Source organism: Cnephaeus nilssonii, assembly GCF_951640355.1.
Source record: "Cnephaeus nilssonii genome assembly, chromosome: 2".
Taxonomy (NCBI): domain Eukaryota; kingdom Metazoa; phylum Chordata; class Mammalia; order Chiroptera; family Vespertilionidae; genus Cnephaeus; species Cnephaeus nilssonii.
Genome location: NC_137073.1, coordinates 36,178,612 through 36,206,493, shown reverse-complemented (window position 1 = coordinate 36,206,493; position 27,882 = coordinate 36,178,612). Strand labels below are relative to the sequence as shown.

The window sequence follows — 27,882 nt, the reverse complement described above, 5'->3', positions numbered from 1 at the left end:
AGTTCCCTTGGAAAGCAAAGGGATAGCTGGGAGGGAGAAGTGGGAGGGTAGGAGCCATTTTCTCTCTTTCCTCCTCCAGCTGGTCCGCCATGTCTACCCTTCGACCTGCCGCCTCCTGGCTCCGTAGCTCCTCCTCCCCAGGCAGTCTGTCCTCCCCACTGCAACGAGCAATGCGAGGTGGGCCGAGGAGCCTGTCTACATCCAGTTTGTATGTCAGTGTGCCCCGTGATGACAGGGACTCAGACCAGACTTCAGAGGGGTGAGTGGAGTTGGCAAAAAAAATTGTTCGCTTGTCTGGCTTTTGCCTGCCTGGTCGGCAGCTTTCCCCTCTGTCTTTTTACCAACGTGACAGTAAAAGATGCCCTGCTGGTTCACAACAGTGCCCCCTTCCAGTTCTGCTGGCTGTTTCTATCTGTCCTACATGTTGCAGACATTAAGAATGATACACGCTGTTCTAAATCTATCGCCCAACTCGTCAGACCTTTCTTGAACACATTTGTATATTCAGCATGTACCACCTCTGGTGGAAGCAGGGACACAGGGGAAGAGGAAGCAAAGAGTTCTTTATTTGTTGCCTGACATGTAGTAGGTAACTACCACTTTGTAGTTGGTGTCCTTTAGTGATTTTATTTGGGAATTTTATATACAGGTCCATCTACCCTTGTTACCATTTTTGAGCTTTTACTGTGAAGGTTATAATACTATATCTTGTTTTTTCATCTTTCCAGAAAAAAATAATCGTATACAAACATCTGATTTATCCCCTGGTTATTTCAGTTGACTTCCTCCAAATCATTCTGTTTCTGACAGTACTACTATTCAGAACCAGATTATATCTGTGTTATAAACTTAATGGGAATCAATAAGACTGTGAATTTGTTTCAAGGGGTAGAATTTAACTTCAGGCCCATATTAATCTCCTGTTTATGTATGAGTAATATATGACTTCCCAAGCCATGCTCACTTTTCTCCACATAGTGATCCCTCCACCTGCTTAAGTAAATATTACTTTATTTTCTTACTAGAGGCCCGGTGCACAAAATTCATACACAGGTGGGTTCCCTGGCCTGGCTGGCCTATCAGGGCTGTCTCGCCCAGTCCGGATTGGGGCCCAGCCAGCTGGGGCCTGGGGATGGGGGACAGGGAGAGGGATGGCAGGAGGTTCCCCAGCTGGGGGGCGGGACCAGGGGAGGTTGGCTAGCCCTGGGAAGTTGGCTGTGGGAGCACACTGACCACCAGGGGGCAGCTCCTGCATTGTCAGTGTGCGTCATAGCGACTGGTCGACTGGTCATTCAGTGGTAACAGTTGCTTAGGCTTTTATGTATACTAGTATAGATTTAGAGACTATTAGGAAAGGATTTTAGGTCCTCATTCTTTATCTCCATTGCTTTATTCAAGTGAGTTTTCCTTTAAGACTTTGTCCCTACTGGCTAACAGTAAGCTCATGTCTTCCTGAAGAAAATCTGGATATATTTTTCACATGGAGAGGGGGTACAGTTAGAAATAAAAAGAAATTATAATTTATTTACCCTTTCCTGTGGTGGAACTGGAGTGTTATATTTAAGGAGAACCACATTCCCTTATAGGGATAGTGATTCTTTGTCAGCTGATGAAGGCAGTGACTTTGAAGACAGCTCAAGACGCAATGTGAAGAAGAGAGCAGCAAAACGACCGCTCAAAACAACCCCTGTGAGTCAATTTTTTGTTTTCAAACCTGGTCTGGGAAGCAGCCAGAGAAAACCTCAAAGAGGCTCAGGAGATATGTTTGATGAAAGGACAAGACTTGTTAAAGAGTTTTAAGAGCCTGGCCAGTGTGGTTCAGAGGTAGACCATGGACCCAAGAACGAGGAGGTCATGGTTCGATTCCCGGTCAGGGCACATGCCCAGGTTTCAGGCTTGTTCCAAAGTAGGGGGTGTGCAGGAGGCAAGCCGATCAGTGATTCTTTCATTGATATTTCTATCTCTCTCTCCCTCTCTCTTCCTCTCTCTTCCTCTCTCTGAAGTAAATAAAAACATTTTTTTAAAAGAGTTATAAGAGACAGAGTAAGAAGAAGGCAAATTTTGAAGAGAAAAGAATATAAAAAAAGGGTTATTAAGATTCAGAGGAACAAGAAGGGGGCTAAGGGACTTTTTAAGAGAAAAAGTTCACAATATAAAAATTATTTCAGATCTAAGCAGTAACTCAAACTGCTATATAATTGGCAGCTTAAGCCTACCTATGTGATGATGTTAACGTCACTTTTTAAAAATACTCCTCATCTCTTTATACTTATTAGGTGGCAAAACATCCTAAGAAGGGGTCTCGAATGGTACGTGGTCATAGCCAGAAAGAATCAGAGCCACCAGCCAGTGATCTCTTTGATGCTGTGAAAGGTGCCAAAAGTGACATGCAGGTAAAACAGTGTTTCACTCTGTTTCTTGATACCATCTCACCTTTCGTAGGGTGAAAAGATAAGGACAAGTGTCTACAAACTTGATTTAATGTGGACATTTTAGTGAACATAACCTGTATCAGGAAAGACAGATAAGATCATGAAGTGAAATAAGGGAGACCTTAGATGAGAGAGATTGTTCCTTTCCTAACTATCACAGAGCAATGAAGCAGGGAGAGGCATTGGATAATCTAGAAAGAGAGCTTGGATATAGGTGGCAACTTATTCACCCTTATCACTTTTTAGTTTACTCTTGACAGTTACACCTAATTCTTTTTTCCCCACCTCACATTTTTTATAGCTGATTGTAATTCTGTAATAAAGTATATTAAAAAATTTTAAGTATGTAAAAAATTTTAAATGATCACTCAGAACTCCAGCCCTAGCTCAAGAAATGAAATAATAGTGCTATAGAGACCCTTATATATCTTCCTTCTACCCTACCCCCACACTACCCAGAGATAACCACTAGAGTGAATTTTCTATTAATTATTTCCTTGTCTTTACATTATAGTTTTATCACCAGGAAATGTATTCTTTAATTTAAACAAATGGATCATTCTTTATATAGTCTTATGTGACTTAATTATTTTAATTGTTTGATATTCACCCATGTTGATAGGTAATGTAGATTTTTATAGTTTTTAGAAGCTTAAAAATTTCAAGCATTGCGTTTTCCTATTTATATTTTTGTTATTGATTTCTAACGCTATTGCATTGTGGTTAGAAAATATGGTCTTTGAAACTTGGAGACTAGCTTTATGGCAGCATTTAGTCCTTTTCCAGAAACTATTTCACATGTGCTTGAAGGATGTGTGTTCTCCAGTTGTTGGGTCCAGTGTTCTCTTAGGTGAGATCAAAGTGTTAAATGTGATACTGCTTTGATATTTCCACCGTTAGTTTAAGGGGGTTTTGAGGTGTTTTTTGGTCTATTTGATATATCAATTACAGAGAGAGGTGTGTAAAAAGGTAACTTTTTCAATTACTCTTTTTGTATTCATACCCATCTTTGCCTTAAATATTTTGAGGCTTTGTTTTCTGGTAAATCAAACCTTTTATTGTCATACTAGGGGCCCAGTGCATGAATTCATGCACCTTGAAAGGAACTGTGGGCCACAAGGCTGTGGTGGGCACAGGGGCAAGTCTCAGCCCATCCTCCATGGCCCTGCCTGGCCCCTCCCGCCACGCCCCTGGTCCCCTGTCTGCTGACAGCCCTGCTCCCAGAGCTGCTGCTCCCAGAGCTGCCACTCCCACACACTGACGGCGCGGAGCCATTGGGGCCGGTGCCAGCAGCAGGTGCAAGCAGGGCCAGTGCCAGCTGCGGGTGCGAGCTGTGGCTGCTGCCCCAATCACGCCTCAGGGCTGGCAGCCACTGCTCACAACTGCTGATGGAACTGAGCGATCAGGACCAGCACTGGGCGCTGGCTGTGGGTGCTAGCAGGGCCAGCGCCCCCACTCACCTGCTCCACTGTCCTGCCACGGCTAATGCCCACCATGTTCCTCGCATGCCTCCTGGTGGTCAGCACACATCATAGCAGTTGTTCGGTTGTTCTGCTGTTTGGTCTATTTGCATATTAGGGTTTTATATATATAGATAATGACACTCCTTTATCTGTAAACATTAAGACAACAAATTGTTTTGTTTTGTATTAACATATCTACATTAGCTTTATTTTATTTATTTTTAAAATATATTTTTATTGATTTCAGAGAGGAAGGGAGAGTGGGGGAGAGAGATAGAAACATCAATGATGAGAGAGAATCATTGATTGGCTGCTTCTTGCATACCCCCTATTAGGGACCGAGCCCACAACCCAGGCATGTGCCCTTGACTAGAATCGAACCCAGGACCTTTCAGTCTGCAGGCTGACACTCTATGCACTGAGCCAAACTAGCTAGGACTAGCTTTATTTATTTTTTTAATATTTGCCTAGTATTTTTTTTTTATCCCTTTACTATCTATATATGTTTGTAATTTGTATTCTGCATACAGAATATATCTGGATTTAATCCATTCTGTCAATCAAAGGAGAGTTTAATTCATTTTTATTTATTGTCCCTACTGATATATTTTAATTTATTTCTACCATTTTATGTACTTTCACTTTATCCTGCCTTTCCTCTCTCTTTTCCTCTTTCCTTGCTTGCTTTTGGATTTACATCTTCTATAAGTACTTAAGCACATTTTAATTCCAATTGCTCCTTCCAGTTTGCATACTAGTGTACAGTGTTTTAGTTGTGTCTATTTCTCCTCTCCCAGAAAATGAAACATTACTATTTTATTCAATATTTGTTTATATTTGTCTACATTTTTATCATTTTCTTTGTTCATCATTCCTTCTAAAATCTCAAATTTTTCATACAGAATCATTCTCTTGTTTTCCAATGTTTATCCCTTAAACTTTCTTTCAGAGCTTATTAACAAACTTATTTTTTTGCTTTATTCTTGAAAGATTCTTTAATGTGTATGGAATTCTAAGATGACATTTTTTCTCTTAGCACATTAAAAATAATATTCCACTGCCTTCTAACTTCCCTTATTGCTACTGAAAGTCAGCTATCAGTCTAAGTTGGCATTGCTTATTACAACAATTTGTAAGGATGAAAATGTTCTAGATCACCATTGTCTCCATTATAGTATCCATTAGCCACATGTGGCTATGGATTTTTAATTTTTATTTGATTTAATTTTAATAGCCAGATATGGCTAGGGGCTAATGTATTTGTGCATATCTAATTTGTAAATGTTTTTGTTTATGTTAAATGCAAATCGTTTTAAGTGATCTCTTTTTGTTGTGACGATTTTCAAAACGTTTTTTGCTTTTGTTTTATGGATGTTTGGTCATGTCTGAGATCCATTAGTGTCCAGGCTCTGAGGACTGGTGTCTTTCAACAACTACAGAAAATTCTTTTCAAATATTGCCTCTTCCTCATTCTGTTATCTTCTAGAATTCAAGTAGATACCATTAGAACTTCTCACTATATTCTCCATGTCTCTTAATAGCGCTTTCATTATTTCTGTTAGTCTCTGGGTTGGCTGCATTTGGATAATTTCTTTTACTTAATAATACAGTTTACTCATCTTCTATTCTGCTATGTCCAGTTTGCTTTTAATTTATTAATTGAAGTTTTAAATCCTATTTAATAATAGACAAATATGCAAATTGACCATACCTCCGACACACCCGCGAGCCACGCCCACCATCCAATCAGAGTGAGGTTGCAAATTAACCCAACCAAGATGGCTACAGCCACAGAGAGCAAGGTTTCCTAGGTAACAGAGGAAGCCAAGCTTTCCACCTGCCCTTGCCAGGCCTAAGCCTCCACTCAAGCTACAAAGTTTCAATTATAGAAGGTAAAAAAATTCAAACAAATGGCGGCAGAATGGAGCTTGAGAGAGCAGGCCAGGGTTGCCGCCGGCAACAGGGGAAGCAAAGCTTTCCCCACACCCTGGCCGGGCCCACCCGCTTAAGGCTACAAAGTTTCAATTATAACCCCAACACAAATGGCTGCCAGCCTTGGAGGGAGCCCCAGGGTTGGCTCTGCTCCAGGCTACAAAGTTTCAATTGTAGAAGGAAAATAAATTCCAGATACCAGGGCCTCCGCTTGGGTTGCCAGGGGGCATGGCCGGCCTGCAAACCACCACAGGCCCCTCGCTCAGGCCGCTCCACACCCCAAGGGAACACCACCTTATCCGGGACGCCCTTCAGGGCAAACCAGCTGGCCCCCACCCCTACACCAGGCCTCTATCCTATCTAATAAAAGAGTAATATGCAGATTGATCATCACTGCAACACACAATATGTCTGCCCGCATGTAGTCAAAGATCCTGCCCCATGTGGACACAAGATGGCCACCACAAGATGGCGAGCAGGAGAGGGCAGTTGGGAGGCACCCGGCCTGCAAGGGAGGGCAGTTGAAAGGGACCAAGCCTGCAAGGGAGGGCAGTTGGAGGTGATCAACCCTGCAGGAGAGGGCAGTTAGGGGTGACCAGGCCGGCAGAGGAGGGAAGTTGGGGGCAAACAGGCTGGCAGCAGAGTGGTTAGGGGGTGATCAGGCTGGCAGGCAGAAGCGGTTAGGGGCAATCAGAAAGGCAGGCAGGCAAGCATTTGGGAGCCAGCAGTCCTGGATTGTGAGAGTGATGTCCGACTGCCCGTTTAGGGATCTGACTGCCCACCGGGATCGGGCCTAAACGGGCAGTCGGACATCCCTCAAGCAGTCCCATATTGGAGAGGGTACAGGCTGGGCTGAGGGACACCCCCCCTCCGTGCACGAATTTCGTGCACCGGGCCTCTAGTTTTATTATATTTCTCCAGCAAATTTTGTTTGTTCCTTTCAAAATTACTTGTTCTTTGCTTCTACTTTCAAGCTTCTCTTTCATTTTTTTAATCATAGTAAGCAAAATCTACACTAATAAAAGAGGAATATATAAATTGACCGTACCTCTGCAATGCCCACCAGCCAATCAGGAGGGAATATGCAAATTAGCAGGACAGAGATGGTGGCAGCCCTGCCCCCCAGCCGCTCCAGGACACCTGCTATGAGGGGGAGGGCAGTGGGTGGAGGGAGCTACAGGAGTGGCACTCCAGCCAGAGCAAAGCGAAGACTGCAGACTAGACTGCAGACTCCGCTGGAGTCAGCGAGAAGCCTGCAGACTCTGGCCGGAGTCAGCGAAGACTCCAGAGCGAAGGCCTGGGTCCCGGGTGCCAGAGGAAAACTGGTGCTTTCAGCTAGGTGAAGGAAGGCCTGTCGCACGAATCTTTGTACAACAGGCCTCTAGTAATTTTATAATCTGACTAGAGGCCCGATGCACAAAATTTGTGCAAGGGGCTCAACCCTCGCAGCTATGGTGGCTTGCCTCGGCCCTCGCAGCCCTGGCTTCGTCCAGAAGATCGTTCAGCTGTCCAGTCTAATTAGCATATTATGCTTTTATTATTATAGATAACTTCAATGTCTAAAGTCTGTGAATATATTTCTGCTGTCTGTTTTTCCTGCTGGTTCTTACTTTCAGTGCCTTGTTTCTTTATTAGGTTTTACTGTGATCCACTCATTTTCCATGGAGCTCTGTGTGTTGGAATTCTTTAGGGCCTGGGTTAAAGTTGGGTGTTTTTTGTTGTTGTTGTTGTTGTTGTTTAATATATTTTTATTGATTTCAGAGAGGAAAGGAGAGGGAGAGAGAAACATCAATGATGAGAGAATCATTGATTGGCTGCCTCCTGCACACCCCCTACTTGGGATCGAGCCCGCAACCTGGGCATGTGCCCTTGACCAGAATTGAACCTGAGACCTTTCAGTCCGCAGTCTCCACTGAGCCAAACCAGCTAGGGCTAAAGTTGGGTTTTTAAGAGAGGAATCTGCATTTAACTGGGGACACTTCAGAATCACTTTTAATTACACTGAGTGGCCAGATTATTGTGATCTCTGAACACATAATAATATGGCCACTCAGTGTATTTGTATCTCAAATGAGTACCAAAAGTATTCTAGACTTTTGCTGGAGATCCACCACCTACTTGCCCTGAGCTTTCTATCAGCCAGTGCAAAGGGGAAAACTGATCAGGTGCACGATTTATAGTATCTTTGATATAAAAAAAAATGAGGTACTCAAAAGAAGTACACTGAGTGGCCAGATTATTATGCGTTCAGAGATCATAATAATCTGGCCACTCAGTGTAAATTCTCTGATTGAGATTATTTTGATAATATAGATAGTATGAATATGGACTGAAAATTTAGATCTGAGAGCTGGTTTATGATTATGAATTCTCAAGGAAGAATTATTTTTTCTCTCCACCTCACACTAAGGTCATAGCTGGCTAGTTTTCTTGTCTTCTTCTGACCTGTAGGTTTATTTTTCATTCTTGCTTTCATGAGGATGTGACTCTTTGCAGGACCTAGCTTTATGCAGAAGCCTCCTTTTGGACTACTCTTCTTGGAAAGCCCTTAGGCTCAATCGCCTATGCTCTGATTTCCATGCAGCCATCTGGACAGAAAGTCAGGGTTCCCAGGCTTTAATAGAAACCTCCAGGCACCAGTCAGTTTGCTTATCTCTAAGGATTGCTACCTTCACTTCATTTTTAGCCATATGGAATTTTACTTTTCATTCCAGTTCAGCAATAAATTTTAAAAGACTTTTTAAAGATTTAATCAGAAATTTAGATGCTTCACTTGGGAAGATCACACAGGATTTATAGCTTGTCATAGTGCCAAAAATATAAATCATCCATATTGTTTTCCTAGTCTTTGGTGGATGAGTGGCTGGAGAGCTACAAGCAAAACCAGGATTCAGGATTCCTAGAGCTCATTAACTTTTTTATCCGATCTTGTGGATGTAAAGGTGAGGACACTCCTACCCCTTTCTGGTCTCTAGTCTTCTGCTACTATGTTATAAAACTTCCATTTAGAGGAGTAGGATTAAGCATTTCCTAAATGAAGGAAGAAAGTTAAAGCATAAGAAAAGTTTAACTTATTTAACTATATTGTTAACTGGTAAATAGGGATCTAGTAGGGAACTATGTTGGTTTGGAGACAAGACCTTTTGTGGAAAAATAATTCATCATACTAATAATATTCACAAATTAAAATGGTTCCATCAGATACCCTTTAGTCTTCCTCTCTCTAGATGAAATATTGTTTTTTAAATTTATTTTTGTTAATCCTCGCCAGAGGATATGTTTCCATTGATTTTTAGGGAGAGTGGAAGAGAGAGTAGAAGACAGAGAGAGAGAGAAAAACACCCATGTGAGAGACACATCAATTGGTTGCCTCCTGCATGAGCCCTGACTAGGGTCTGGATTGAGAAGGAGTCTGCAAACAAAGTACATGCCCTTGACCAGAATTGAACCCGAGACCCTTCAGTCCTCAGGCCGACGTTCTATCCAAAGCCAAACTGGCTAGGGCTTATTTTCTTATTCCTATTTCTCAGCCACTTCATAGCGTATTTCTTCACTGAAGCTATGGGCCACTAGAGGCCATGACCTAATTGATTGGGCCAGGTAGTCTTAGACATCCTATCTAATAAAAGAGTAATATACAAATTGACTGTCACTCCAACACACAAGATGGCTGCCCCATGTGGACACAAGATGGCCTGCAGGGGAGGGCAGTTGGGGGGGAACCAGCCCTGCAGGGGAGGGCAGTTGGGGGGAACCAGGCCTGCAAGGGGGGCAGTTGGGGGCAATCAAGCCTGCAGGGGAGGGCAGTTAGAGGTGACAGGCCAGCAGAGGAGAGAAGTTGGGGGCAACCGGGCCTGCAGGGAAGGACAGTTGGGGGGGACCCAGGCCTGCAGGGGAGAGCAGTTGAGGGGGACCAGGCCTGCATTGGAGGGCAGTTGGAGGGGACCAGGTCTACAGGAGAGGGAAGTTGGGGGTGACCAGGCCTTCAGGGGAGTGAAGTTGGGGGTGACCTGGCCTGCAGGGAAGGGCAGTTGGGGGGGACCCAGGCCTGCAGGGGAGAGCAGTTGGGGGGGTGGACCAGACCAGCAGGGGAGAGCAGTTAGGGGCGATGAGGCTGGCAGGGGAGGGCAGTTAGGGGTGATTGGGTCGGCAGGGGCGGGCAATTGGGGGGGGGACCAGGCCTGCAGGGGAGGGCAGTTGGGGGGGACCAGGCCAGCAGGGGAGGGCAGTTAGGGGGGACCAGGCTGGCAGGGGACGGCAGTTAAGGGCAATCGGGCTGGCAGGGGAGCAGTTAGGCATCAATCAGGCTGGCAGGGGAGTGGTTAGGGGGTGATCAGGCTGGCAGGCAGAAGCAGTTAGGGGCAATCAGGAAGGCAGACAAGCGAGCAGTTGGGAGCCAGCAGTCCTGGATTGTGAGAGGGATGTCCGACTTCCCTCAAGGGGTCCCAAATTGGAGAGGGTGCAGGCTGGGCTGAGGGACATCCCCCCATGCACGAATTTCGTGCACCGGGCCTCTAGTGTTGTATTATAAGAATCCAGAATCTGTGTGTGTGTGTGTGTGTGTGTGTGTGTGTGTGTGTGTGTGTGTGTTTGTAACTGCAGTTTTCCACTGCTTGATTCCTTTGGGTTTTCTAGAATGGTTGCCTTATAGCAGATATACAGTTAGATGATAGCAGATTTGGGTCTTCTGATTCCCCACCTAAGTTCTTTTCAATATATTCCCTAGCTCATCTTCAGATGTATATGTAAATAGTCATGGTGTCCAGTTATTTTCCTTGTAAATACCTCATTTCTTCCATTCCTTAGGCACTGTGACCCTTGAGATGTTTAAGAAGCTGTCAAACTCGGAGATCATCAGGCACCTAACAGAACAGTTTAATGAGGTGGAAAGAGAAGACCAAGATCATTATGCCACTCATTTCAAAACACAAGACTCATTATCCCCTTCTTTCTGATTCTGGGAAATGTGATAGCTTTTAGAAGTTCAGTCGTGTGGGGGCAAAAAGGATCCATAGATATTATCTGAATATGCCTCTATATTTGAGAAAGCAGGAAATGAGGTATAACAGAGATAACATATTTACTATACACTGGATTTTTAAAATTGTGATTTTATTGATTTTTAAAGAGAGGGAGAGATAGAAATATTGGTGAGGGGAAAAAAAGAAATATCAATGAGAGAAACATTGATCAGCTTTCTCCTGTGGGCCCCTACTGGGATCGAACCCACAACCCCAGGCATGTGTCCTAAATGAGAATCGAACTAGCAACCTCTTGGTGCATGGGTCGATGCTCAACCACTGAGCTACACCGACCTGACTATACATTGGGTTTTGGCATCCAATGTCCCAATGGCTTCATAGACCTGGTAATAAAGTTCCCATTCTTTTCAAACCCTCTATAGGACTCAGGAGACTATCCTCTGACAGCTCCAGGTCCATCCTGGAAGAAGTTCCAGGGTAGTTTCTGTGAATTTGTGAAGACATTGGTCTATCAGTGCCAATATAGCCTACTTTATGATGGCTTTCCTATGGACAACCTCATCTCCCTGCTCACTGGCCTGTCAGACTCCCAAGTCCGTGCCTTTCGTCACACTAGCACCCTGGCTGGTGAGCACTCATTTTACTCTATAAATGTTCTGTGGATTGTTAGGGCTTTCTTCTGTTCTCCAGTCCTGGATCTTCTTTTGTACCTGCATCTTAGCTCTTTATTTCAAGGCCATGCTTCTTTTATCCCAAATCCAATTAGTTTCTCACTAGTGGAGTTCTAAAAAAGGGTGGAACACAGTGACCATTTCCAGCTTTACTATGTTTCTCATAACTCACTACTGGGAATATGCTGAGTATTAAAAAAAAAGCTGAACAGTGTTAGGGAGAAAGAAAAGTCCACTCTAGAATAGTCTTGATATTTGAGGGCCACACTGCTCTAGCTTTTCATTTTCACTGATTTTTATTCCCTTATTTTTTTAACCTACCTTCTCTCCCCTGACTTACATTACATATTAGTAAGTAATGATTCCCTTATCTTGTTTTTCCTGACTCAAAGCCATGAAGCTAATGACCTCTCTGGTAAGAGTAGCCCTCCAACTGAGTTTGCACAAAGACAACAATCAGCGTCAGTATGAGGCTGAACGAAACAAGGTTCCAGGACAGAGAGCACCTGAGCGGCTGGAGAGCCTGTTGGAGAAACGCAAAGAGGTGAGAAGTACCATATTTTCCGGCGTTAAGACAACCCCCAACTTTTCCAGTTAAAATATAGAGTTTGGGATATACCCACCCTATAAGATGACACCCGGCATATAAGATGACCCCCAACTTTTGAGAAGATTTTTCTGGGTTAAAAAGTCGTCTTTTACGCCGGAAAATACGGTATCCCCTGTCTTTTCCCTCCCTCTCTCCCATCTTCCATTCACTGTTGCCACAGCCCGCGTTATCAGTCCCCAAGCGCTTTTCTCTGGTAAGGCACAGGTCCCCAAGCACCCTTTCAGATCATGAATAATGGAGACTGGCAATAGTTTAATAGACCCATCCTTCAGAGGTCATTGCATGCTCATCTTGTTTCTGGGATGTGGGCTCAATTTTATCATTTCTAATTTAGAGTAAATTTTAGGAATTCTCTATAATTTCATTTTTACTCAGTTTCCTTTGTCTGCATTCATTATCAGAAGTATTTAGGTGTTGTGCCTACATATCATGCAAGGAGTTAAGTTTTTACTTTCTTGTCAAGTATACAGTCAACAGGTCACCACAAGAGTACTAAGGCCAACCACTGATGTGGAGGAGCCAAGTTTTTAAGGAATGGAAAGGGTACAGGCCTTTCAGTAACTCCTGGGTTTAAAATTCTGTTCCAATTACCTACTAGTTCATGGTCTTGTGTAACACCTCTAAGTTTCAGTTTCCTTTTCTTTAAAAAGGGGATAATTCTACCTTTTTATGAAGTTTAAATGAGATAAGTAAATTTGCCTAGCCTGGCACTTAAAAAAGACCACTGGAGGACATAAGCCCTAACATAATCTTTAACACTGATTAACCTTTAAACAGCTGTATATATTATGAGATTAGACACTAGATCCCCCGCCACATACACACACACTCCCTTGGTATCTGAGACTTCCCCACCATGAGGTGGCAGAACTCACCAATCTAACTATACCAATTGATCATTTTCCCAACCCTTGCCAAAGATTTCATCTGTGCTAAATCATTAGAGAAGGAAACTTTTTATTTTCCTCATTCTTTCAACTTTCACTGTCAGTATGCTCTTAAATCTTGTGTGTATTAGTTCTATCTCAAATCTTAGGCATGTTGTATTATAAGAATACACTGGTGTCTTTTTCTTTTTACTTCTCTATGCTCTTGCTTCAAGTATTCCCCTTTTTGTCTTCAATCTCTTTCTCCCCACGGTTTCTTCTCTCCACTTATATGTAGGCACTTGAATCATTCTTTCATTCCACTCTCCTTGAGAAAGTATTTCCTAACTTTATCTTTATATACACCTGAATCCATTTTGCTGCCTAGCTTCCATTCTCATTTTTCTTTGAAATTCTTAAACCAGTGACTTCCTAATCCCTATAGCCAATGACCTTTTCTCAATCTCCCTTTTCCAAACTTCTATAGAATTTGGTACTGATGATCTACCTTTCCTCCTTTCCTCCTCCCTCTCCTTTTTCTTTTAAATTTGAAATTTTCAAAAATTCAGAAAAATAGAGACACTGCTAGAACGAACACTATATACAAATTATCTAGACTTAACAACTAATATTTGCTCATTTGTTTTTTTACTATTTTATGTAAATTGTGGACATATTGTATTTCAACCTAAAGACTTAAATATATCTTCTAAAAGATGACGTAGTCCTACATAATCCCAATAGCATTTTCACATCCAAAAATACTAATGATGATTCCCTAATAGATTCTAATTCCAATTTATATTAAAATTTCCTCATGTGTTCCCCAAATGGTTTTAATATTTGATTAGATATAACCATGATTTAATTAATAATTGTGTGTTACTTGGTTGTTATGTGTCTTTAGTCTCTTTTAATCTTAAACAGAACCTTTGCCTATCCCCATTTTTCCCCAGTATACATATTGATTTGTTGAAGACATAGTGTTAGTTGCCTTAAAGGATGTTCTCTTATAGTTCTGATACCCTGTAACCCTTGTAATTCTCCTTATAATTATTTTTCTTTAGTATCTATTATTCATCCAGTCTAGGGTTTCTTAATAGTGGCACTATTGACATTTGCGGGGGCTATCCTGATATTGCAGGATGCTTAGCAGCATCCCTGATTTCTAGCACTAGATGGCAGTAGTAACCCCTAGTTGTGACAACCAAAAATGTCTTCCAACATTGCTAAATGCCCCTGGGGGGCCTCCAGTTGAGAACCATTGATCTAAATTCACAGGTGGGGAACCTTTTTTCTGCCAAGGGCCATTTGGATATTTATAAAATCATTCATGGTCATACAAAATTATCAACTTAAAAATTAGCTTGCTATATTTAGTTAAACAATTAACTCACCCCTAATGCCTTGGTAAGCAAGACCAAATGATTTCCTGGCCTTACACGGCATGTGGGCCGGACTTTCCCCACCCCTGATCTAATCTCTTCCTTCTCTTTTTTGCTACTTCCACATCTTCTGTCAAACAAACTACATTTACTAAAATTTCATTTTCTCACTTGTTAGTCAAAAACATGTAACTACCAACTAGGGCCTCTGAATAGCCAACGATAGTAAAAATAACCAGGTGCAGAGGAGATACTATTGTTTCCAAACATAAAGAAGCCTCTGAGGTAGCAGTTAACTATACAGTTTCTTCCAGAATTAGGTTTAAAGGGAACATAAGATACCAAGGTTCAGATTGTTTTGTAATAAATATAAAGTAGGTGGAAGCCATACTTTTTTTTTAATATATATTTTTTTATTGATTTTTTACAGAGAGGATGGGAGAGAGATAGAGAGTTAGAAACATCGATGAGAGAGAAACATCGATCAGCTGCCTCTTGCACACCTCCCACTGGGGATGTGCCCGCAACCAAGGTACATGCCCTTGACCGGAATCGAACCTGGGACCTTTCAGTCCGCAGACCAACGCTCTATCCACTGAGCCAAACCAGTTTTGGTGGAAGCCATACTTTTAAAATATTTTTGTGGCCTTATATTGTTGAGAAATTGACCTGTTCCTTCCTCTCCTCCAGCTCCAAGAGCACCAAGAGGAGATTGAGGGGATGATGAATGCCCTCTTCAGAGGTGTCTTTGTACATCGGTACAGGTGGGTTAATGGGCTCTTCTCTTTGAAGCAGCTGGTCCTTGGTTATAGAGTCGATAGAAGTAACAAGGCTCCCTCCTTAACTCAGAATTATTTGTTTAGTCTTAGAACTAATACAGCTAGAGAAAAAACTAACAAATATTTTAGATTAATAATGTTTAGTTTGTCCCCATCTACAAAGGATCTTATAAGCTCTTCTGGGAGAGAAAATAAGGGCATAGGGCTTTGCTGAATATTCTGCTCCAACTTTATCCAATACCTTCCCTGTCTCCCATGTCCTGGGGCTAGAGACTAGAGAGGATAAGAGCAGAGAGAAAAAAGGCAGGGATTTTCTGAGGGTGTACAGCTTGGCAAGCCTTTTTTAACCCTAGCCTGCTGTTTCACTATGCTAAATGTGGGGAGTTTTATACTGTTTAAAGAACGGGTAAGAATTAATTTAAAAAATTCATCTGTATTTGTTTCTCATTCTTAACTAGATTTTTACCCTGTATCTTTTCAGAACCCTTTAGCTAATTCAATCTTTTCTTGAAGTGGAGTTAAAACACAAACACTATTTGGCCAATGATTAAATTAACTTCCAAAATCAGTTTTTAAAGAGGGCAGGGAGGATAAGATCAACTATTTTATGGGCTGGTAACAGAAGGAAAATGTTTACTTTTTATCTATCATATTTACATCGGGAAGAGTTAATGAAAGGCATGGTACACGGTGTTTAGTCAAGAAAATAAATTCTACTATGATGGAGATTATCTGGTAGGAGGGAAAGTGAATATGGAGAGAAGGTGATAAGGGTCAATTTATCTCTCTATGCCTAGGGATGTCCTTCCTGAGATTCGTGCTATCTGCATCGAGGAGCTCGGGTCCTGGATGCAAAGCTACAGTAGCTCTTTCCTCACTGATAGCTATTTAAAATATATTGGCTGGACCCTGCATGATAAGGTGAGAATTGAGTCAGTCGCCTTTCCTCTATTCCCCTCATTCTTTTCCCTGCCCTAGGATACTTCAGCTTTTCCTAGTCCTGCCACTTAGGTGTCTCACTAGTCATCAGTGACCAACCCATCAAGGCACTGAACCTTGTATTGGAGAGGTAGGCTAAGAAGAGAGAAAGACCTATCCAAGGAGTAAAACACCTCAAAACCTGAGTAGAGGGGAGAAAGAAAAGCAAGAATGTTATTGATGAGTTGGTAATGCAGGTGCTAGTGTGATAACCAGAGATCCTTCTCATTATGATTGCTAAATTCTGCTGTGATCCTTTTATTTTTTTAAATAATAAGATAGCTGTTCATTGTCTTTTAGGTACCTCAGAATCCTTGGTATAGAGGACACTGAGGCACAGAATGAGTAATTTGAGGCGGGGTGGGGGGGGTGGATACGGAGACCCATGAGGGTGAGTAGAGGAGTAGTCAGCCATACTTCCATTTTCCTCAATAGCATCGAGAGGTTCGTCTGAAATGCCTGAAAGCTCTCAAAGGGTTGTACAGCAACCGGGACTTGACTGCACGCCTAGAGCTCTTTACCAGCCGCTTCAAGGTAAAATTGGGACAGTACTTGTGTGTTTGACTCTTTCCTGTGGCTCTCATTTCCCCACCTCATCTTTCTATTTCTGTTTCTTAGATATACTAGTATCTGTAGCTCTTCCAGCATCTGCTTCTACTCTCTTTCTTTCTTTAGGAATCTATCAAATACTAAAAGAACATGATTTGGAGGGAGGGGGTGTGGTGGGTACAGTGAGGTTTTGATCAATGTTTTCCTTCTTGCAGGACCGAATGGTTTCCATGGTCATGGACCGAGAGTACGATGTGGCAGTGGAGGCTGTCAGATTGCTAATACTTATCCTTAAGTGAGTCCTGGGAAGTGGGGAAGCAAGCATCTCAGACTTTTACCTTTCCAGCATCAGACAGGTCCTTCCAGGGTACTGTCCCTCCATCTAGCACAGGTTGACTCTTCCTTATGTACAGGTTGAAAGACATAGGTCATTTCTAAGTTGCAAGAACTCCAGGGGGAAATTTTTCTATCTTCTCTCTCTCTCCATACTTCCATGCTTCATTTAAAAGTACTTTGTGAGTTAATACTCATAGTTTTTGCTTCTTTTGTTTCTGTTGTGCTAGAAGACTACATCCATATCCATCTGCTTTTTCTCCTTTTCTCTTGACAGGAACATGGAAGGGGTGCTGACAGATGCAGACTGTGAGAGCATCTACCCTGTTGTGTACGCCTCTAACCGAGCCCTGGCCTCTGCTGCGGGGGAGTTTCTGTATTGGAAGTGAGTGGGGCTCCTTTCATGTGTTTCTTTAACACCATCCTCTGTTGTTTTCTCTCCCTCACCTGCTGCTGCTCTTGCTAAGAACTCCCCATACCTATTAAAGTCTCTCTCAGAGACTTTCCCTCTCAGCTCCTTGGGGCTTTCCTTAGCTCTGCACCTGTTTTCTTTTCATACCTCTCCTTGGTTTACTAGTATTTCTTCCCTCTATGGTGATTATTTCTTCCCATGCTGTGATTTTCTTTGTGTCCATTCTACCAGGCTCTTCTACCCTGAGTACGAGGCAAGAACGGTGGGTGGGAGAGAGCGGCGCCGAAGTCCACACACCCAGAGGACTTTCTTCCACCTTCTGCTGTCCTTCTTTGTGGAGAGTGAGGTGATGTATAGGAAGGAGCTGTTTGGCTGTTGTGCATAAGAGCTGCAGATAGAGAAGGATGGGAGCTGGCACTATAGGAAGGAGAGACATGGTGCCACTTCCTAGAGTTTTATAATGTCGCTTCAGTAACTTAATGTATACCTCCTTCCACAGCTCCATGACCATGCTGCTTACTTAGTAGACAGCCTGTGGGACTGTGCAGGGTCTCAGCTGAAGGACTGGGAGAGTCTGACAAGCTTGCTGCTGGAGAAGGACCAGAGTGCGTGTCATATGGTAGCTGGGGGTGGGGGGGTGCCTTTGACCTCCTAGTAGGAAACCAGATATTTCTTTCCTGTATTGTAAAAGGCAGAGGTGTAATGGGCAGTGGCGGCACAGGAGTGGGGGAAGACTCAGAGATGGAGGATGGATAATCTGTGATTTTGTGTTTTCATCCTCCTGCCAACCCAGACCTGGGCGATGTGCAGGAGAGCACGCTGATAGAAATCCTTGTGTCCAGTGTTCGGCAAGCTTCAGAGGGTCACCCGCCTGTGGGACGGGTCACTGGGAGGAAGGTATGGCATGAGGGGTGGGGTGGGTTGATTGGCAATATTAAATCCAGACAGGTATTATCCATCTTTATCCTTTTTCTGCCCCTCAAAGAATTCCATTTCCAGAAGAAGAAGAAAAATCTGAAGGGAGCTACTGAATTCTCTTTTCCTTCCTGAATAGATAAGATTGTGGGGAGGAGAGATACACATACATGCCAACTGGACCCAGTGTTTCTCCACACGTTTCCCACACCCCCAAATGACTCTAATTCCAGGGCTTAACCCCTAAAGAACGTAAGATTCAAGCGGATGACAAGGTGAAGCTGACTGAGCACCTCATTCCCCTGTTACCTCAGCTCCTGGCCAAGGTAGAACTGCCCAAATGTTCAACATCTGGGAATGACAGGATGAAAAGAAAATGGCCTCATGAAGAATAGGAGTAAGAATTAACAATATATTAGTTAATGAGTTGGTCTCCCTCTCAATCACAGTTCTCGGCTGATGCAGAGAAGGTTGCTCCCCTGCTCCAGCTTCTTAACTACTTTGACCTCAACATCTATTGCACCAGGCGCTTAGAGAAGGTGAGGAGGAAGATGTATTTCCTCTACCTTGTTGCTTCCCTGTCAGGGCCAAAGGTCCTGCTAATATCTGGTTCTTTTCAAAAAGCCTGGGTTTCAGAAAAATCAGTCTTCCCTTTCTTAGGTACCTTATCTTTGAAGTTTAATACTTTCAACCCAATTTCTTACCTCCCTCAGCTATACTCCCCTCCAGAAGAGTGGTCCTCCCCACCTTTCTAACAGTACTAGCTTCTGCCCCCTTTTTTCTATCAGCACCTGGAGCTGTTTTTACAGCAACTCCAAGAGGTTGTGGTGAAGCATGCAGACCCAGCAGTGCTGGAAGCTGGAGCTCATGCCCTCTATCTGCTCTGTAATCCTGAGTTCACCTTCTTTGGCCGAGTGGACTTTGCCCGCAGCCAACTAGTGGATCTGCTTGCTGACCGTTTCCAGCAGGAACTTGAAGAGCTGCTGCAGGTAGGAGTGGGCTGAATGACAGGACATACCACACTCGAGTGGGAGAGGGCCACAGACAGGGAACCTGGATCAGTGAGTTCTTGGGAAAAATCCAGTTATGGACCTTCTTTCGTCCTCAGTCATCCTTCCTAGATGAGGATGAGGTATACAGTCTGGCAGCCACTCTGAAGCGCCTCTCTGCCTTCTACAAGTGAGCAGTTTACCTCTTCCTTCCTCTTCGATTTCTACTGTTTTCTACAGAGTTGACTCTTCTAGTTCTGTTCTGGTATAACATTTCCCTTTCCTTCCCCCTCAAGTGCTCATGACTTAACTCAATGGGAGCTCTATGAGCCATGCTATCGACTCCTCCGGAAGGCTGTGGACACAGGAGCGGTTCCTCGCCAGGCAAGTAGACAAGTTGGAGATGTGGAGGCAGAGAGGAGTTTTTAAGGGCCCCGTCTCTTAAAAACTCTCTCAGGATTTTCCAGTTCCAGAGATGTGGATAGACCACAAAGGAGGAAGATCACATGTGCATTGTCCTTCCATTTCACTCTTGAAAGGTGTACGGTACTTTCCACTGCCTAAAAACAGCTATCCTTTTGGTTTCCTGAGAGTCAAGGATAAGAAGACTGAGAGATTCTAAGAGACTTCAGATAAATTAGGGAGAGGTGACATTTTTACTCAGGATAATAATATCTTAAGATTGTCTGGAATCACTTATTTTCTATCAAAAAAAGGAATTGAATCTCCCTAATCTCATTTTCTCTCTTCCTTCCCCCCCTTTGCCTCTTTTTACTGCTTTGTGTGTACCTCTCCCTCTCTCTCTCCCTATCTTCCCCTTACTCTCCTGACCCATCCTCATTTTTGTAACATTTGGTTGTTACAGGTGATCCTGCCAGCCTTGACTCTTGTCTATTTTTCCATTCTCTGGACACTAACCCACCTTTCTGGATCAGGTGCTTCCCAGGTGAATATGGGTCTGAGTAGGGGGAATGGGAATGAAGGAGGCTGTGTCTTCATTCTTGCTCCTGAACCACTATCTCCACAGAAACAGCTATTGAGTTTGAAGGGCAGGATGGTAGCCTTCTGTGAACTCTGCCAGAGCTGCCTCTCAGATGTGGATCCTGAGATCCAGGAACAGGTGAGCATTTAATCAAGTGGGACCAAGGAGACAAGTCTTTCCATGGTTTGAGGAATGCTTTCCTAAGGAGAAATTAGTTGTGTAATTTTGATCTTAACCAATGTTTTGTCCTTTTTAAGCATTCTTTTTTTCCCCCCTAACAGGCTTTTGTCTTATTAAGTGATATACTTATCATCTTCAGCCCTCAGATGATTGTGGGGGGACGCGATTTCCTTAGGCCCCTTGTCTTTCTTCCTGATGCCACTCTCCAGTCTGAGCTAGCCAGCTTCCTCATGGACCACATCTTCATCCAGCCTGGAGAAATGGTCAAGGGTACAGGGGCTCAGGAAGGGTCTAGGGCTTGGGCCTGCCTCAGGCAAATAGGACAAAAGGCCTAAATCTGTGACTCTGATATTTCCATTCTGTATTTGATATGAGCCAGGTCATTCCCAGGAGGATCATTTACAGATAGAGCAGCTGCATCAGCGGCGCCGCCTCCTGGCTGGGTTCTGCAAGCTGTTGCTTTTTGGGGTGCTGGAAATGGATGCAGCCTCAGATGTTTTCAAACACTATAACAAGGTACAATGAGGCACCAAGCTGATCACAGGCACGAATGCAGACACTGTAGCATTACAGAAAGGAGGGTGGGAGAGATTGTGGTATCAGGGTTAAGGGAGAAGTAGGAGGGAAAGGGCAATAGGAGTTTAGAATAAAGGAACAAAGAAAAGAGACTTCGTAGTCAATAATCATGGGAGAAGGTATTTGGGAGGAAGAAATTCATTGGAGGGGACATATCCATTTCTGTGACCCCAATCTATGGAATGGGGTAATCTAGGAATTAAAAAAAAAAAAAGAATGGAAGTGGGATCAATTTTAACAAGATACCTAGATGTGTATCTTAGTTTCCTCAACCCACCATTGCATTAATTTCTGTTTAGTGAGTATCTACTATGTGCCAAACACCATTCCAAACACTAAGAGCAAAGCAGTGAACAAAATAGACAAAGTTCCTTCTACATGGAGCGTCTCTTCTAGTGGTGTGAGATAAACAGTAAAGACTTCAATGCTGGATAAGAGTATGCACTAGCAGGCTTACTATTCTCCAAGAAATGGGCTCAGAGCAGAGTTTCTTCCCTTATTTATTTGCCTAACTCTGATTTATTTGGGGTTTTACACCTATTGGCTATAGCTAAGGTCTAGTCTAAGTTGTTATACACGTAGATTTATGTTTCCCTACCTGAGTGACTTTTGGAAGGAGACATAATTAGGAATGTGAAGAAGAAATGGTCTTTTCTTATAGTCAAACACTATCTTTTCCATCTCCTCTCCCTCAGTTTTACAATGACTATGGTGACATTATCAAGGAAACATTAACTAGAGCAAGGCAGATTGACCGAAGTCATTGTTCCCGAATCCTGCTGCTGAGCCTCAAGCAGGTACTCCCTTCTGCCTAGAGTGCCTCAAAACTATGAAATGCCTTTCCTATAGTTTACAGATTCTCTGTCCACCCCCAGCCCTTTAGGATAAGAAATCCTTTAGAGCAGGAACTGATTTATTTTCACTGTTGCTTTACATAAAGGTCTCCATAACTACTAGACACATAGAAAGTTTTTTTTTTAATCCTCACCCAAGGATATGTTTATTGATTTTAGAGAGAGTAAAACATCAATGTGAGAGAGAAACATTGATCAATTGCCTCCACTGTGCACCCCGATAGGGGATCAATACCACTACCTTTTGTTGCAAAGGACAGTGCTCCAACTAACTGAGCCACTCGGCTAGAGCAGAAAGTATTTTTTAACTGACAGGCAGCTTCCACCCTAACTCAATAGAAATTTAACTATTAGTTGGGACATCGGAGTACCAATAATAAAGTGATAGGGAATTTCTATGTTTTTTAATCTGTTCTTTTTAACCTCCTTTGGTTGCTACAGACAATTTTATTTATTGTTATAGAGCAGGGGTGAAGGCTCTCTCTGCTGCAGGGGTCAGGAGTAGGGATAGTGTCTGGGAGGAAAGAAAGAATAAATGTAAATGACAGTATCCAAAGTCCTTTAGAATTTCTAGGCAAAGGAAGGAATGCTCTATTTTTCTATTTCCACCTTGTTCCTCCATTTCCCAAATGTATCATGTCTCTTGGACACAGTTGTACACAGAACTGCTGCAGGAACATGGGCCCCAGGGCCTGAATGAGCTTCCAGCCTTCATTGAGATGAGAGACCTAGCACGGAGGTTTGCCTTGAGCTTTGGACCCCAGCAGCTACAGAACCGTGACCTTGTGGTCATGCTACACAAGTAAGCCAGTATTAGTTGGAAGTCAATGTTCTTGAATATTCCTAAGAGGGTTAAACCAAAGCCTTTATAAGGGAGAGCTGGGAGTAAGGTCTTGGAGGGAGGATAAGCATGTTGAGAAAAAGCAATCAGGTTGGCAGATGGGTAGCTGTGCGAGACAAGCTGGTGACAAGAGGAGGGTATACTGGGACAGCTCTGGGATGGAAGTGGGAAGGGACTATCTTCCTAAAATAATTCTGCTCAACAAGGGAAGGCATCAAGTTTTCCTTGTCTGAGCTTCCTCCAGCTGGTTCCTCCGGTCAGCCTCCAAATCTAGCATTCCTGGAGCTCCTTTCAGAGTTTTCCCCCCGACTTTTTCATCAGGACAAGCAGCTGCTGTAAGTTATTGGTAAAGAAGTGGATTAGGGAAGAAGGGGATGGTGAGGGCCCAGTGATCACTTCAGCCTCCTCATCCACACCCCTTGCTTAGACTCTCCTACCTGGAAAAGTGTCTGCAGCGTGTCCCCCAGGCACCCAGCCATCCCTGGAGTTCAGTCACCACTTACTGCCACTCCCTCAGCCCTGTCGAGAACACAATAGAGGCCAGCCCTCAGGGCTACCCCCACTCCAAGAAGAGGCGCATTGAAGGTAAAGTGCTGTGTATATATGCTGTGTGTATAGATATCAGGGTCCCCAGCACTACTTCCTTTATTGCCACTACCTGGATAAGAAGCATATTGTCTTTAGCCTCCTTCAAACTATTGCCTTTGGTTAAATAAAAAATATTTCATTGAACATCTATCATTAAGGGTACTAATTTTTATCAGGGTCTATTTAGCCAACTGAAAATAGCAAACCTCTATGAAAAATCAATTAGAAAGTAATAATGAAACCAAAAATTGAACTAAGAAATCTGTATATTTGGAGTGCCCTTTCCTAACATCTTTCATTCTGTTATTTTATAAATTTCAAATATTTTTACACAACTCTCATGATTTTTTACCTTCAGATTACTACCTATCGTATAATTTACCTAAGGTTTTTTCTTTAAACTGATTTTCTTATATAGTGTCATCTTAAGTGATATCCTAGAAATCACAAGTTTGGTGTGCTAGTATGTTTTCTAGTGTACATTTAAAAATATTAGTCATTCCTCATTCTCCCCATCTCCTAACCCTAGGCAAGACCACTAATCTACTTCATATTTCTGAATTTGCCTATTTTAGATATTTCATGTAAATGGAATCATATAATATGTGGCCTTGTGCATCTGACTTCTTTCACTTAGCATAATGTTTTTAAGGTTTATCCATGCTTTAGCATATATCAGTACCTCATACTTCTTTATGGCTGAATAACATTCCATTGTATAGATAGGCCACATTTTATTTATTCATCAGTTGATTGACATTTGGGTTGTTTCCACTTTTTTACTTTTATGCATAATGTTGCTGTGGACATTCATGTACAAGTTTTTGCATGGACATATGTTTTCAGTTCTCTTGAGCTATACCTAGAGTGAGATTGCTCAGTCATATGGTTACTCCATGTTTAATGTTTTAAGGAACTACCAAACTGTTTTCCAAAGTGCCTGCATCATTTTACAATCGCAACAGCAATGTATGAGAGCCCCAGTTTCTCCACATTCTTGCCAATACTTGTTATTGTCTATCTTTTTTTATTTTACTCATCTCCCAGTGGCTATGAATTGGTATCTCATTGTGGTTTAATTTTCATTTCCCTAATAACTAAAGATATTAAGTATCTTTCATATGCTTATTGACCATTTGTTTGTATTATCTTCTTTAGAGAAATATTCTAATCCTTGCTCTGTTTAAAATTGGTTTATTTGTCTTTTTATTGTTGAGTTGCAAGAGATCTTTATATATTTTAGATACAAGTCCCATATCAGATATGATGTCCTAAAATTTTCTCCCGTTCTTGGGTTGTCTTTTCATTTACTTTATGGTATCCTTTGAAACACAAAAGTTATTTTGTTGAAATGACAGACTGGAGGAAGGAGGAGAAATGGCCAGATACTGGATATATTTCTAAGATATCACTAATAGGTCTTCCTGACAAACTGGATGTGTGATGTAAGACAGAGGAGTTGAGGATGACACCCAAGAATTTTGGCCTAACAGTTGGAAGGATGGCATTGGTGATAAGTGAGATGGGGAAGGCCGTGAGTGAGATCAGGGCTTTGGTATTAGTTATGTTATTACAGGTGGAGATGTTGGACAGTCAGCTGGGGATAAGAATTGGGAATTCAGGGGAGAGGCAAAAACTGGAATGAATTTGGGAGTTGCTATTTAAAGCTGTGAACTTGAATGGCTAAGGAAGCCAGGGAAGGTGGAGCAGAGGAGATGCCCAAGGGTTGGGTGCCTCCATTAATAGGCTGGGGACATTAGAAGAACCCACCTGGAGGCCCAAGTTTTCCTCTCTGGGGTTACAAGCTCATGGGTGTGTCTCTTTCCTGTTGTCCTCCACTTAAGCTAGTAGCAGTTCACTTTCCAGGTTCTTGGTTTCTTTGTGCAAGCATGGCCATAAGAAGGGAAGGTAATGGAGATGTGAATATTTACATGGCGGCTGGAGATGGAAAGAGCTAGATATATGTAATTCTGTAAGCCTTATTCTTTCAGTATATAGGGCTATACATTAGTACATAGGGCTACAGTCATATTTTAGTCATAACATAATGAGGCCACATAGGTTTTTCATTCTCTTTTTAACTTTTTCTAACCAAATCCTGGCAGGTCTTGAAAGGTAAGAACATTTGTGGCAGTACCTGGTCTACAGTTAATATATATGGACATCTGCTTCTTTTCAGGCTCCTCCAGGCAGCACAGAGAGGACAGCTCTTCATCCCAGGAGGAAAGCCTACAGCTGAACAGCGTCCCACCCACACCCACCCTCACCTCCACAGCTGTGAAGAATAGGCAGCCCTTGGAGGGGCTGGAAGAGATGGAAGAAGAAGGCAGCTCAGAATCAGAGTTTACCCAAAGGTGAGGACTGGGGGAGAGAATCTGGGTGTCTGATTTGCCACTTTGGTGTCTTGCCATCTCTGTCTTACTGTTTTTGCTTTTCTCCCCTACAGCACTCCCTCATTCTTGGGTCCTTATGCAATCCTTTCTTCCTCCTCCTCCTCCTCCTCCTTTTTTTTTTTTTTTTTAATCTTTTTCCCTATACTCTGAGCTTTTTTCCTCTTTAATGCTGGCCACCTTACCTCTTTTTACCTTTTACTTTTATTTATTGTCACTGATCCTACATTATTCCCAACAGCCAACTACTTCCAGGCACCCAGAGGTCAAGGTTCTTGAGTCCACAGCATTCCCAGACTCCATTCAACCCTTCAGGTCCTGGTTTGGGTAACCAGCTGACCCGGTGAGCTTTTCTTTTCATCTTCTATCTTCACTTCAGATCTGTTAGCCACAATGAAGGGATTCTCCCCTTATCCAATACTTCTATGCCGATGCTTCTTGGAATTGTTTTAGCCACCGAACACTTGCTTCTAATATAATGTGGAACCCTAGTATGTAAAACTGATAAGGGTAGGGCTGCTGATTAAAGCAGGAATGGGAACCTAAAGGCCTGCTTTATTTTCTGCTTACACCTGCTCCCCTGGGGTGCCTCTGAGAAACTCTCAGGGGCCTTTAAAGAGCACTTTGGAAACCTCTATACCATTGCCATCAGACTCAGCCTTGTGGAAGAGGACGAAGACAAAGAAGAGTTAGAAACTCAGAATGAGTCAGGTGAAGAATGGCAAGATCCAGACAAGGTGAGTGGAGCCAGCATTCCCTTCTCCCTCTAGAACTAGAGGCACATATGAGAAAGAGAAACTAGAGTGATTCTGCTCTATCAGTCCTGATGATGCCTTTGTCTCGGAATGTTCCTTAGGACTTTTTGAAAGATTCACAGAGTAAAGGAGGGAGGTTTGTAAGTTGCTTTGCACTTTGCTAGGATTTATCTTTATTTAAAAAATAGGGCAAATAAATTTTCAAATACCAAAAAGTACTGGAATAGCATTCCCCCTCTCAATCTCCAAATAAGAATTCTTCCTCTGAATCTAAGAAGTGAAAGGAGTTCTAGAGCTAGAGATAGAAGGTCATCTAGTCCAACCTTGCAGCCCATTCAATAAGTCTCTTCATAATGTATGAGCACCGGCACGGCAACATGGGCACCCTGCCTTCCTTCCTGTCTTCCTAGAGGGCTGCCCCAGTCCCTGTTCCTCCACTCACTCCCTTTTCTACCCCAGCCTGATTGCTTCCCCAGGAGGAAATGCTGCCAGTCTGGTAGGAAAAGCACAGTTTCACCATTTTATCTAGTTAGCTCTTTAACCCCTCTGAACCTCCTCATCTTTAAAATGGAGCTTTTACACAAAACACAAAATGAAAAAAATACAAAAAGGATAATAAACGGAAAAGGATTATGTGTCCACTGCTGTTATTATTCTGCTCTCTTATCTGTTCTTTGAAGAGGGAGAAAGAATGGAATTAATCAGAGGAATGGAGGTCTTATGCTCAGAAGGAAAAAACAGACAATGACATATTTAAACCAGAGACTAGAGAGCAACGTGTCTATTAAAATTCTGTAGTCTTTCGTAAAATTCCCTCAGGAAAAATTCCGTTCTCAGGTTCCAAAATGGAATGAATTTAAGGGACTTAGTCTGCAGATCAGAAGAAGAGGCACTTCTCTGATGACTTTGGGAAGTCTAGGTTTGAACCTCCTGCCCACCCTGCTTTTGCTAATCTTCCCTTCCTGACTGCTTCAGAGACCTACTGCAGCCCTTACACTTGTTATTGGAAAGGGAACTTGGTGATTGTTTGCAATGTGATGGGAGTAGGGAAGGACCTTTCTGACTTTTGACCACATTCTCTCTAGCACTCTTCCCCCAGTGAGCCTGGGCTGGACCTCTTAGATTCTACAGAACTAAACGTTGAGGTGAGTGGCCCCAAAACAGACTGTGGAAGGCAGGGTAAGAGGAGTTGTGTGTCTTTGGGAGATTCTGGCAGGTACCTTGCGTATCTGTCAAATAGGTGGAAAGGCCACAGCCCATGGCCTGCCCTCTCAGCTGTGTCCAGAGCTTTAGGAATCGCCCTGGGAGGAAGTCAGGAGGGGAGTTGTCATCTGTAGGACCTTGCAGTCATATCTTTGCCCTGTGGCTGTGGTAATGTCTTTGTGCTTGCCTTTCATGTTTCTCATTACAGGATTTCTGA

General features: G+C 42.9%; 1 protein-coding gene across 1 annotated transcript; it reads left to right on the top strand.

Annotated features, from left to right (window-relative positions):
* Window positions 1-89: 89 nt before the first annotated feature.
* On the top strand, window positions 90-27,882 carry STAG3 (STAG3 cohesin complex component; the record flags this gene model as incomplete). The annotated part of the gene is made up of 33 exons (XM_079789742.1): window positions 90-259; window positions 1,587-1,689; window positions 2,277-2,393; window positions 8,673-8,769; window positions 10,634-10,710; window positions 11,232-11,436; window positions 11,873-12,024; window positions 15,032-15,105; window positions 15,918-16,041; window positions 16,534-16,632; window positions 16,863-16,942; window positions 17,258-17,365; window positions 17,624-17,738; window positions 17,892-17,997; window positions 18,186-18,289; window positions 18,541-18,633; window positions 18,757-18,846; window positions 19,096-19,296; window positions 19,416-19,486; window positions 19,593-19,680; window positions 20,162-20,242; window positions 20,324-20,416; window positions 20,560-20,728; window positions 20,838-20,974; window positions 21,730-21,831; window positions 22,542-22,690; window positions 22,936-23,064; window positions 23,157-23,324; window positions 25,507-25,671; window positions 25,949-26,050; window positions 26,360-26,444; window positions 27,548-27,607; window positions 27,874-27,882. The coding sequence occupies 33 exons, from the start codon at window positions 90-92 to the stop codon at window positions 27,880-27,882; spliced, it is 3,723 nt and encodes a 1,240-aa protein (XP_079645868.1).